General features: G+C 41.3%; 1 protein-coding gene across 1 annotated transcript in view; it reads left to right on the forward strand.

Moving 5' to 3' along the window:
- Positions 1 to 431: 431 nt before the first annotated feature.
- fam171a1 (family with sequence similarity 171 member A1) overlaps positions 432 to 13,252 on the forward strand; it is a 124,787-nt gene continuing 111,966 nt past the window's right edge. Inside the window, exon 1 of the mRNA XM_007906399.2 lies at positions 432 to 723. Within this exon, the coding sequence (XP_007904590.1) occupies positions 624 to 723 (100 nt within the window). The 5' untranslated portion in view covers positions 432 to 623. The remainder of the gene's footprint in view (positions 724 to 13,252) is intronic.

Raw genomic sequence — 13,252 nt, forward strand, 5'->3', positions numbered from 1 at the left:
GGGGAGTGTTGAAGTAAGATGTTGTTTTGTTTATGATCTCTTAGTCTTGCAGAACACAAGTCTAGCTCTAACGCTAGGTCACTACAAAACTGATTTAATAATAACAACAATCATGATCCTTGCATTTGATATAGGGCCTTATTACGTCATTGAGACGTCGCAAAGCACTTCACAGAATAGATGGAGGGATTATTACCTCCGGAAAGCTATCCGCCAATCGTACATAAAGCACATAGCTTGGGGATTGAGTATGTGCCAGATTCGCATCCTCATGACCAACAGTGCCAACCAGTTGTTGGCGGGGAAAGCGTGGGTCTGAGGACCAAGTGTGGGAGGAGAAGTGGGGCAGCAGATGGCAGCAAGAGTCAAGCAGTTCACTCGGTCAGTCATCGCAGACGCCTTGGGGGAGGAGAGGGGAGGGGAGAGCGGGGAGGGAAGGGTTAAGGCGTGATGAAGCTGGTTGGAAACGAGCTGAGGTTGGAGTGCAGGGAAGGCGGCTGCTGGAGATGCAGAGATAGAGAGAGAGAGAGAGGGTGGAGGAGGAGCAGCAGCATTAAATATGGACGGCCCTGGAGTGGGACTGCTGCAACCAACCGTCTGCTCTCTGTAAAGACCAGAGAATAATGTTACACATTTGCAGATCCGCCGCTTTACTGCTCTGTTTACTCGGCTGCAATGTGTGGAAAGCGGTTACAAAAACCTTACGCGACCAGCATGCACAAGGTAAGGGAGGGGAGGGAGAAGCATGTATATATATATATGTATTTTTTTTTTGCACAGGCTTTGGTACGTCCCTTCCCTCCGTTATTGTCATTGCAGAGAGAAAAAAACATCTTTGGGAGGGCTGTGTGTGTGTGTGTGTGTGTGTTGGGGGGGTATCTGTGCTGCAGGATCTGGCAAATCGCAGCTTTGATCCTTGATCCTCTGCATTTTGTTGGGGAAACCTTCTGGGCTTTGGTTTAAAGCTCCTGTTGTCTGAGCTGGAAAAGGCACAAAGAGGTGTGGGCTTTAACAGCTTGCTTTCTGTGAGGCAAGGGGAAAAAATATTCCGCCCACAAAATATACAGTCAATTAATTCACTTTGCAATATAGCCTGTGAAGCGCTTTGAGATGTTTGAACGGTGAGCTACGGTGCTAAATCAGATGCAGGGATTAATATTATGATGATGATTATTATTATAACCCTGTGACGGAAGGGAGGGAGGGAGGGAGGGAGGATGCTGCAAGGGAATCATTCCAATCCGGGAAGTTTCCCAGTCGCTGCAATGATTTCACTTTTGTTTCCTTTTTTTTATTGTTTATTTTTTGTTTCCGTGAGATCTGCCAAAGAAAATACTGCGCTACGAAGGTTGGCTTGAGATGTGCATTGCCACATAAGCAAATTGTTGCATTGTTTGAGTGGGATTGTAAGTGTGTGTTTGAAATGAAGTTAACCTGTGCATGCTGTAAACACAGGATGCCCTTTACTATGCTAGATAGAGGACCATAGCCGCATTCATTAACCCTCCTTCCTTTAACTGCATTTCGTCATGCAGAGATTCAGGTTAGGCTTTTAAACATTAATGACCTGCTCCAGTGCCTTGTTAACCCGAATCATTCCCGATACTGTTCTGATTGCATCATCGTTTGGCAGTAATCGTGTATTTTGAAAATATTGTACTGCATATTTGTGATTGTTTGTCTCAGATATAATGCACTGTGTTCTTAAGCCTTTTGAAGAAAAGCAATTTTAAACTGCATTTTAAACTGATATGGGCGTGAGATGCAGTGTCATTAGATTTATCTGGATGCGTTTTAAACACCATGTAACAATAATATATTTGAGTCATCTTGTGTATTACAGTGTTTAGATAAGTTTTAGAGACTGGCATATATAATGCATATATAGAGCTTAAGCGCTCTGGAACGCTACCCTGTGTGAGTAGTGCTATATAAATGCAAGTTGTTGTGCAGAAATTGGATGAAGTACAGTGTCAGTCTTCATTTATATTAGTAGAAGATCCTGTGGTTACCTAACAACAACAACAACAACAGCAACAATGTGCATTTAAATAGTACCTTCTCCCAGGATAGAATCTTGGAGAGCATATATCCAACTTGGTTAAAGTCCAGCATCGTTTGTACTACAGTGTTGCTTTAGTAATGGCTCTATTTCTGTTGTAGATGATTAAATGATCTGTGTAAACTGTGAGTTTTGTACCTGTGTTCGGTTCAATTTCTTTGTTGAGAAACCAGAGGAATCTTAAGGCTTGTATTTGAGGACACGACTTGAGATGGGAGAAAAAACATGGGAGAAGAGATGAATTAAATTATAGTTCTGCTTGTTTAGCTCCCATTGCAATAACCCACATTGCACTGGCACAAGCTCCAGCTAGCTCATGGCACCAGCAGTGAGTTCCCATACAATATTAATTTGACTGTTTCGCCAATCATTTAGCCAAGTTGATTATTCTGAGTGTTTGAAGAATATGCCTGGGAGATGGTCTGAATCTCACTTCTAGCCTGTACTGTATGTATAAAATAAATATAGTAAACTTCTGATAAATCATAGCTCCAAGGGAAATGGGCTTCAGTTGACGAGTTACAGAATATACTGTAAATTGAATTGACTGTATATTTCTTGGAGAAACGCAGTAGCCAATTGCGCACAGCAGTGTCCCACAAACAGTCATGGATTGAGTGACCAAATCATTTTTTTTCTGGAGGGATTATTATCAGGCGTGTGGAGTAAGGAAACCTGCCCAAGGTTTCGCCCTGTGGGAATCGAACCCAGGTCTCTCACTGGCGAGAGCTCTAACCACTGAGCTACACGACTCCACAAATATTTGTTTTCTGTTTGTGTGCAGATCTATTTTCTTTATATACTGTGTAACAACAATGGACACAAACAATAACTCTTTATCCACACATGCCGGTTCTAAAGAATAGTAGATCTTGATACCATATTGCAACAGTGTATACCAGCCCTGAGGGATGTGGCCAACACAAGACTACAATAGTACAGTACATTGGCACTTCATTTGTCAATTTATGGTTGGACAAGACTATTTCAAGTGCAGGAAAGTGACCCATTGTCTGCAATTTAAGGACAAAGATTTCAGCCTTGAAAATTCTGAAAATGATCAAACCCATAAAATTGTTCATATAAATTTATATAACAGCAGATGTGATCTGAAGGAGACACAAAACTACAAACGCACAGTATAGCACAGTATCTGAAATGTTTACTGTAGCAGGGCAAAACTTTAAACTAGAACAATTCAAGATTTATTAATACACATTTGCGTTGTGTTATTGCGACTTTCAGAAGAGTAGATCTCCCTCATTAAAGCACAGCAGTTAAGAGCTTAAAAACCGCACCAACAAAACTGATGTCCATTTCAGAATTTTGTCTTGTGTGATATTAGTGTTTTTCGAAGAGTTAATAATGCATTGATTTCACTCAATAGTTTCAAACTAAAAGCATTGGGAAAAAATTCCATATGGATCTAGATTTACTGTTAACAAGGGCTCTTAGAGCGTCCGGAATTTGGCAAATACCCTTAAGAACTACAGAAAAAGTTCAGACTGAATTTAACAATTTGCCAAATGCTTCCTCTAAGAGTAAATCTAGATCCAGGTGGGATTTCTCCCTATTTATTTTTAATCATATTATTACTTTCATCATAGACAGTGGAATCCTCAAAGGGTCAAACTGAAGAAACTGTGCAGCTCAGGATTCAATATTGACAGTAATATTGTAATTAAATGGAAATCTTTGACCTATCTTATGTTACACCTCTCCCACCTATCTGCCTTCCCTCACCCTAACACCACCCTTTCCCCATGCTTGGGCCCCGACACCTACTGTTGAGCGCTTTGGGACGTCCTCCCGACGTGAAAGGCACTCTATAAATGTAATTTTGTTGTTGTACACGCAAAGACTTTATACACACTTGGTTTCTGAAATGGAACAATAACCAAACCTGCATCATGTAACAACATTATACTAAAAGGGTCATTTGACTGGTATAGAATGAAGCAATTTTGTAAGCCAGGCACCTTAAATGTATGAATCAATAAAATGCTCACACATAGGAAGATCACACAGAAATATGTTCACAGCATGTGGGAGCTGTTTGTGTGGATACACTTGGGGATTCCACTGTTCGGCCCCTCTTAGAGTACTATGTGCAATCCTGGTCACTGTCTTCAGTAAGGACATCTTGACTTTGGAGAGGCTACAGCAAAGACCAACTAAATTTGTAAATCATGAGAGGGCTATGGGATTAGGCATCTGAGGTATGAGGCAAACCTATGGGATATAGACACATTTGCACTGAAGAAGAGAAGGAAGATAGGAATAGGTGGTCATTCAGCCCATCATGCCTGTTCTGTTTATTAGATCTTGACAGATTTTTAAATCCCCTTTTCCTGCCTTTTCCCCATACCTCATAATAACAGTTGTCATCAGTGGGTGACCTTTCAGCCACTGCCTCCACTCTCTGGAACTCCATCCCTCTAACTTATGCTCTCCCTTCCCACTTTTAAAGCCTGCCTTAAGACTTGCATCTTTTGACCGTGCTTTCATTCGCCTTCCCTCCCACCTTGAGAGCCAGCTGTGAAAAATACTTTTGTTTTTCCTCCCAATGTGGAAGCTGCTCTATAAGTGTATTGTACTATACATTGTGCAGACATATTCAGGAGTCTAAAGGGTATAGCTGAACTGGAACCATAAGATGCTTCACATGGTCATAAAGATCCACTGACTTGTGATCAGAGTGGGGAAGTGAGCAAGCAGACGGTTCAGCTTTAAGCTATGTTTCTATTTTGGCTCCTGAGTGTTGAAATGTGGTGCTGAACCATAGGTGCTCTGTTTTCCAAGCCTTCACCAGTGCCAGACAGAATTGTCCAGCACATCCGGGCATCCTTCAGCCGTGTAAACTGTATTATAATGTGTATTCACCACATTTACATTAGCTCTGGACTTGCAGGAGGCTCTTGTGGCATGACGTTCCAAGGATGTGCAAACGTCTTGAAATCATTGTGAAAGTTTTAGGATGATAGACTTTTGAAACTCCATGAGAAATTAAATTTTTTTGCTATACAAGTAATAATAGCAGAGGCCAGGAGCTGTGCTAGAATATTAGGCATCTTTGCTCTTGGCGTCTTTCATGGTTCTGAAATCTCCAAGGACTGGTGTGTGAGATCAAACAAGATAGCTAATTTTTGCCTTAGCACATCTGCTGAATCAATATTCAGTAATAGTTATCCTCGTATTCATGTTAAAATATTAGAAGAGCTACTTTCTGTAAATTACTTATGAATAATGTAGATGATGGGAGGTTCAGAAGCCTATGATGCCAGCTGGTATCCCTTCAGGTGTCGGCCTGGCTCAGTTAGTAGCACTCTCGCCATTGAGTCAGAAGATTGTGGACTTTGAGTTTATAGTGTGACGCTCCATTGTGGTGCTGGGGTCTGCTGCATTGTTGGAAAGGCCGACTTTTGGTGAGGATGTTAAGTTGCAGCCTGAACTGCCATGAAGCTCCACCATCGGCGGTCAGGCCTTCAGCCCCTCTGCCCCCACCCTCTGGAATTCCATCCTGGAGCACCTCCGCCTCACCCCCTGCCTTGTCTCCTTCAATGGTTGCCTCAAGACCATCCTCTTGGTCATCCTTCCACCCGCATCCCCTTGCCCTCCACCCTTTTTGATTTGAACCCCCAGCTCGGGTGAAAGTCTTTCACTGTCCAGAGTCTTGGGTCATCCTCTCAACGTGGAAGGTGCTATATAAATGTAATTTGTTGCTTTTTTTGGTCAAATACTGCTAACAGAGTATTAAAGATACATGAGGTTGTTTGGGTGTTGAGGGAACTTGCAGAAACCAGATCAACAGAACCAAGTGTAGTGTTTGTGGGTGTATCATGTTGCTGTGTAAAATAACTGGGTAGTGACTGGACTTGCATTGTAGTGTGTGTTTATATATTTGTATATATATATAGAGAGAGAGAGAGTATATGACTTTCTTTTGCAGTTGTGACCTATTTGATTATCACTTTACTGTGGATTGTACAACCTTTGGATAGATTAGCTCAAAACAACAAAAGCCAGCAAAGGTCTCAGGGGTACAGAAATTGTGTTGGATATGGTTGTGTTTTCACTCAAATTTTTATATATATATATATATATATATACATATATATTACAAATTAGTCTAGACCTGACATTAGATTGCAAACAAAACCTGTTCAGTTGGTATATTAGATTTTGCTGTAGGCAGGTCACATGGTAGCCTGAGATTACTAGGCCTTCGGATTTGATATTGATAAACTGCCACTATTCTGTTGGAGCCCGAGCAATGGCTTCCTTTGGCTATTTGGTTACTATTTGCTTTTATTCCAAGCTTAAGTAAGGAAATACCTTGTTTGAGAGGGACATTATAGCAGAACAAAGACAAAAACAGAGGTGCTACTGTTCTCAGTAAATTCTGGAGTAGCACAAGATGCTGTATGAATAATGTAGGTGCTTCAACACGTTCAGTGGAGCTTCCTGATTGTACGGCTCGACACACCACTGTAGTGGTCCCCAACCTTTTTGATTGCCCAACAAAATAGTTTTCTTGATTGAATTATTTCTTGTTTTATGCCATAAATCAAGAAAAGACTGGAAACAAAACGTCAATTTAAAACAGATTCACTTTGACTCGTGTGAATGTTCGGTGAGCCACATCTTGATGGCCCAACTGCTGGTTGGCCACTGCTGCTCTAATCTTTTGTCTTCCCCCCCCCCCCGCCACACACACACACACACTCACACACAAACCTTTAACTCTAGATTCCGTATGATTATCATACCAGGAAATCCAAATTTTTAAAAACGTTTTCTTCAAACACAAAATCCATAATCAATTCACTTTACAGTGTAATCCGTGAATGGCTTTGAGACGTCTCAAAGACTGATAAGGCACTATATCAAAAATGCAAGGAGTATTATTAAGCATGAAACTGAGTATTTTGCAGACTTTTATGTTCATTGGAAAACTGATTTTGTATCCATATTTGTGTAATTTTGTTTATAAAATATATTTTGTCTGCTGATTTTCCTCCTCTCCCCTCCTCATCTACTAAAAGTGTTTTACTTTTATCCTTCCAGTTTATTGAGACAAGAAGCGTGCGATATAAATGCTAGTTGCTGTTGTTGATATTGTTCCATCGTCACCAGTTGTTCTTGTGTAAGTCGCCCGAATGACTATTTTTCATGTGTGAGCCTTTACAGTGGGAATCAACCATTGGAAAGGGGAACGCAATTGAGCCTGACTTCCTGAGCATGTGATTATTTTGCCTTTATTTTTGCATTTTATTTTGCCTTTCATAAACCCAGAGACAGAGATCAACTAATCAGGGTTCAAGCCTGTGGCTCTCTGGTGTGCATGACCTACCTAGTTAAGTACTGGTCAACGTTTGTACCCACCAGGCCATCAAGGGAAACGTGCACAAGGTTTGGAAGGGAAAATATTCGGTTTGAAGTGCTAGTATTGTCGTTTTGTTACGACGGTGACTGAAAAGGGAAATCTGTGTTTCCGAGATGGAAACTACTGTGAATTAGCACTGCAGCAAAGCTGCATTAAAAGCAGGTGGGAACAATGGTGAATGAGCAATGAGGATAACGGGAAGGGGAAAGGGGTGGGGGGGCAATTGGGTGCGGGGAAGAGAATACATTAACTGCTGATTAATGGTCACAGTTCTGCTCACAGTTCTGCTAATGAAACCAATAAAACCAACACTAACTTTGTAAATGATTGCAAGTGTATTTTCTGCTTTGTTCAGGAGCATGTTTGTTCATAAACGTAGACCCACAGGGAGCAGGAACAAGGTTACTGGCCTCCAGTTCAAAGCAATACATTTTTTAGCGTCTGCTAGCAATCCATCTATCAGTGAAGTGGGTATGCAGAGAATGGCTTGTATTTCTTTCCCTTTTTGCTTATTTAACAGGTCAATTTCTTGTACAATAGGAATAGTGAATAATAAAGCCTCCAATATCACTATATCAATCCCCTCCAAAGAATTTTGTCCAGTATACAGAATGGATAAAATTACCTTCCATTGAAGTCGCAAAATAGACTTGATCACCCTAGTGTTGTGCTGTAAGCACTCCTAGTAATAAACAAGTTTTAAACACTGTATAGTGGAAAGTACAGAATGTATATGAGATTTGTAAAATGAATTAAAATTTAGTTCACAAATTTCCAGCGTTAACTGGCAAATTGGTCGAAGACATTAGTTTTGTTTTTATTTGAATTGTATGTAATACTGAACCATGGATGGTATATCTGAGTGTGCAGCGGGACTGAACAAAGCTGAATGTCGCCATGACAACTTTCCTGTTAACATTAACATGAAGTGACAATGTTTATTTCAGGGAACAGAATTCCTCTTGTGTTGAATTGCAGATGTTATTGTCCAGTTCAGTTTTTTTTATGATATAATGTATTCTTAGCAAAAGCTGATTGAACTAAAGTGTACTTAAGGGAGGCGCAATGAATAAAGGAAAGGCAAAACAGAATATAGTTCGGGGATTCTGTAAAACGCCTAGAGATGAGAACCTCTGTTCATACAATGTACTGACTTTACTAGTTCAGCTGCATCCTCTGAGAGTTGGAGCAAACATTGTCCTGCCATTCTTAATGAAGGTGAGCATGATCCTAATGTCGCATAGCAATCCATGGCTTGTGTTCCTTAATAGAGCAGATTTGTGCTTTCTTCTTGGAACATTACAATAGCCCCTAAGGGTAAGGGCGGGAAACACCTATTACTGGTAATACAGATAAGGCTGGCCCTCAATGTGTGAAACGAGATAGTGTGAATGACACCAGATAGTGATCGGGGAAGGAGGAGGAGAGATTTAATACTGTGTGTGTTGTGATCCTCTGAGTCTGGTTAAGGAGATTATGGCCAATATGAATGGAGGTGCTCAGTTTGCAATGTTTAGTGTGAGTCAGATTCAGTGGAATTTTGCAAACTCATCTGATGTTCCTTTTTCACATTAAATGAAATTTAAAAATGTTTGGACTCCTTTTCCTCAATTCCCTACCCCATCCCCACCATGAACCAAACTGACTGGTGACTGACGACAGGAAGCTTCTGTGATCACTATAGAGGGTGAGGCAAATTAACCGTGCTTTGTTCTGCAGCCTACGATTAACAGTAAGAAATTCAAGTGGTCATTGGAAACACAGGGTGCTAATGTAACAGTGATTTGAAAATGGTCAGGCTCCTGCAAGAAGTATGTAAAAAGAACCACTTGCTCTCTCATGTATTATAACAGGTAGTGTGGCTCAGTACAGGAGACCAATACTGCGTAGAGTAGGATTATGACAATAATAACTTGCATAGTTTCTTTCACACGGGGTAGCATCTTAGAATGCTTAACAGTGGAGGAGCTTGACACTGAACCGGGGAGAGGGCGGAGGTGACCATAGGTCAATAATAATAATAATCCTTGCATTTGATATAGCGCTTTTCACGTATTTGAGACGTCCCAAAGCACTTCACAGAATATACTGTAAAGTGAATTGAAAAATGAAGGTCTTCAGAAGGAGGGATGAAGGCGGATGGATGAAGGGAGAGATTTCCAAGTTTCGGGGGGTAAGTGGCTGAAAGCACAGCCTACACTGGTGTAGCAGGGGGGATGAGGGAGAAGCAGAAAGCTGGAGCCAGAGAAGCAGGAGGCCGGAGGCAGCCAAGTGGAAGCAACAGGTGGTGGAGTGAGCATTAAGCAGGTTAGAGAAGTAGGGAGGTGCCATGCATGATGGGATTTGTAGACCAGTGTGAGGATCTTGAAGTCAATCTGTTCTGTGCTAGGAAGTGAGTGGCGAGGACTGGTATGATGAGGGCATGGAGTTCAGAGCGGGTGAATATACTAGCGGCAGAGTTTTGAATTAGTTGGATTTTGTGGATAGTGGAGCTGGGGAGGCTGACGATGAGGGCACTGGAATAATCCAGGCAGGAAATGATGAATGCGTGGATGAGGTTTTTCGGCTGCGTTGGCTGTGAGGTACTTAATATTTACATTATAATGCTGTGTTTTCATCTACAGAAAATGTAACTCATTGAAGCCAATCACCCCAGTCCTCGCCAAGCTCCACTGCTTCTGTTTCCCAGTTGGTCAATTTCAAGGTGCTCACCATCACCTATAAATCCTTTCACACTCCAGCACCTCCTTAACTCTGTGATCTTCGACTTAAATTCTCTGCTCATCCCCACCACTTGGATGCCCTTGGCGGCTGAGCATTCAGATTCTACGCTCTAATCTCTGGAACTCCCTCCTTCCCCTCTGTCTTTACCCCTTGTTTTCTGTGCTACTTTAACATCCCTCAAATAATAATCCCTCCAAAACAAAAAGCAATAATAAATTGGTCATTTTCAATCCACGACTGTTTGTGGGACACTGATGTGTGCAATTAGCTGCTGCATTTCGCCCACAAATATACAGTCAATTCACTTTACAGCATATTCTATGAAGCGCTTTGAGACGCCTGGAAGACGTGAAAAGCGCTATATCAAATGCAAGGATTATATTATTATTATATTGTTATCTATAACCTCCCCCCTCTCCCTCTGCCCTGCTCAGCATCCCATCCTGACCTTGTGAAGCTCTCCAACACGTTAACCTACATTTAGGTTGTTGTACAAGTGCAAGTTCTTGTTATTCTTAAGACCTACCTCTTTGACCACACTTTCGGTCTTCGCTCCCACCCCCAGCTCAGGTGCCAAGCTATTCTGTTAAGCACCTTGGAACGTTCTCCTGATGTGAAAGGTGCTATGCTCTATAAATGTAAATCTGTATTGCATAAGAGGGATATATCACAAAATCTTACAGCACAGAAGGAGGCCATTCGGCCCATCGTGCCTGTCTACAATATGTAGATTTTGTGACATTTCCCACCAATTCCTGTATGCACAGCAGTAGATAAAAGTATTCATATGCCATATATGATTAAATGATGTATGGAGGTGTTGCAGCGGTAAAAATATCATTGCTATAGCAGTGTAGATTTATGCTCATTGGTTTTAATTCAGTGCAATAATGTGAGGCAACAACCCCAATGATTGTATTGCCTTCCTTATCTGTGTGGATTGCCTTGAAATCTGAGTTCACTTTAACAACTATTCACATTGATACAGTGCCTCTCACATCCGGAAGACTCTCAAACATGCAAAACTTTGCAGGAGCTGAAGAGGTAGTGGGGAAGGGGGAGGGAAAGAAGGATGACCAAAAGCAGGGTCAAAAAAATAGGTGATTAAAAGAAGTAAAACTGAATTCTTGAGTTCTCCACCGCTGACACAAAGTATTTGTTTTGGGGGAATACGACTAACAATATGTTTCCACTTTACAGAGAAATCGAGAGGAGGCTTCAGAAAAACATACTTTCAATAAAACTCTTCAACAAACAGACAGTAGTTTCAGAGAAGACTGAATTTGCTCTGATCAACCAGCTCATTCCATGCTGTGTCATTTTACACTGTTTAGAGCTCTTTATTGGTAGGGGGCTTGCATTCCACTGAATGCTCCCTTGTTGATGTAGCAGTCTGTTTCTCTTTGATGCTTTCAGCTAGTGAAATTAATGCAAGACTCAAGGATTTTATAGCCCTTTCAGTTAATCAAATGCAATTTGTGTATGGTTTTCTCTGATACTTCTCTTTTTTGTTTAGAACTCAACTTTGTCCTCTTCTCTGAAGGCAGCTTTCTTTACATAATATAATAATAATCCTTGCATTTGATATAGCGCTTTTCACGTCTTCTAGACATCTCAAAGTGCTTCACAGAATATACTGTAAAGTGAATTGACTGTATATTTGAGGGCGAAACCGGCAGCCAATTGCGCACAGCAGCGTCCCACAAACAGTTGTGGATTGAAGTGACCAATTTATTATTTTTGGGGGGTTTGCGTTTGAAGCGATTTCTTGATCATTGTTTATTTGAATTGTTGATGGTGATGAAATGGAAGTTTGGTGCCAATGGAAAATGTTATTCTTTCTCTCTCCTCACCCCCCACCTTGATGTGGGGCTCCATCAATGTGGAGTTGACTCAATGTCTCCAAACCCCTAACATGGAGTATGGATGGTGGCCTCTGACACACTCCAAACTCCCTGCAGCTCCAGGTGGCGGTATCGCAGCAGTGTAACAGTTTGTCTCAAGGATAACTGCTTGCTGGCATCATCTACCTGTTTCTGTGCCAGAGAAAATAACAAAAGCACCATACCCTGGCTTGTAGGATCAAGAGAGGTTCAAACAGACAGCACTGATGACCACACTATTAAGGTACTTTGTGCAATATCAGTACCGCATCACATCACAATGAAATTGTGCGTATGATGTTTGTGTAACACGTTTTACACCCAACATCTATACTGAACTTTCCAGGACTGTAACATGCCTTAATCACAACCTTACTGCACCCGTGTATCATTTTCATTTTCCACACCAGACATTTTTGTGGGCTGGATTTAACTGCCAGTTACTGTAGTGCGTATTTTAGGGAATACTGTTGTGGGCTCATTCCCACCAGGAATTTTTACTACCCACACTCATTTTATAAGGATCATTAGAAAGGAGAGACTTTCTTTACCAATTGGACTTGGCTGCATTAAAGACAGAAGTGAAAGACTTGTATGTATTTCCTACACACTTCTTTTCAGTTAAAGGCACTGTGTCATTCTGAGTGTCAGCCTAGCTCACTTGGTAGCACTCTTGTCTCGACTAAGTCAGAAGGTTGTGGAAGGTTCAAGCCCCGTATTGGGATTTGGAACATATATTGTCTATATTGACACTCTGATATAGTGAGTTGCATTGTCAGAAGTTCCATCCTTCAATGAGATGTTAAACCAGGTGGACATTAAAACCCCAGGTCACTATTCAAAACAACAAGGGAGTTTCTCCCAATGTTCACAACAAAATGCACAGTGACATCACTTCCCAGTATATCCTGTGAAGTGCTTTGAGAAATCTCAATGACGTGATAAGGTGCGATATCAAATCCAAGGATTATTATCTTCCCTAAATGCAAATTGTTCTTCTTGTATCAGAGTCAGGTGGTTGTGGATTGAGCCTTACACCTGGATTTGAGTCTGTATTCTACAATTATAGTGTTACATTGCTGAGGTTGCTAACCTTTAGATGAGGCACTTAACCAGGGTCCCTTTTGCTTGTACTTCTGATTTGGTTGGACATTAAAGATCACATAGCTCTATTTTCAATGGTTATGGCCCTGGAAA

Source organism: Callorhinchus milii, unplaced genomic scaffold (assembly GCF_018977255.1).
Source record: "Callorhinchus milii isolate IMCB2004 unplaced genomic scaffold, IMCB_Cmil_1.0 Scaffold2, whole genome shotgun sequence".
Lineage (NCBI taxonomy): Eukaryota > Metazoa > Chordata > Chondrichthyes > Chimaeriformes > Callorhinchidae > Callorhinchus > Callorhinchus milii.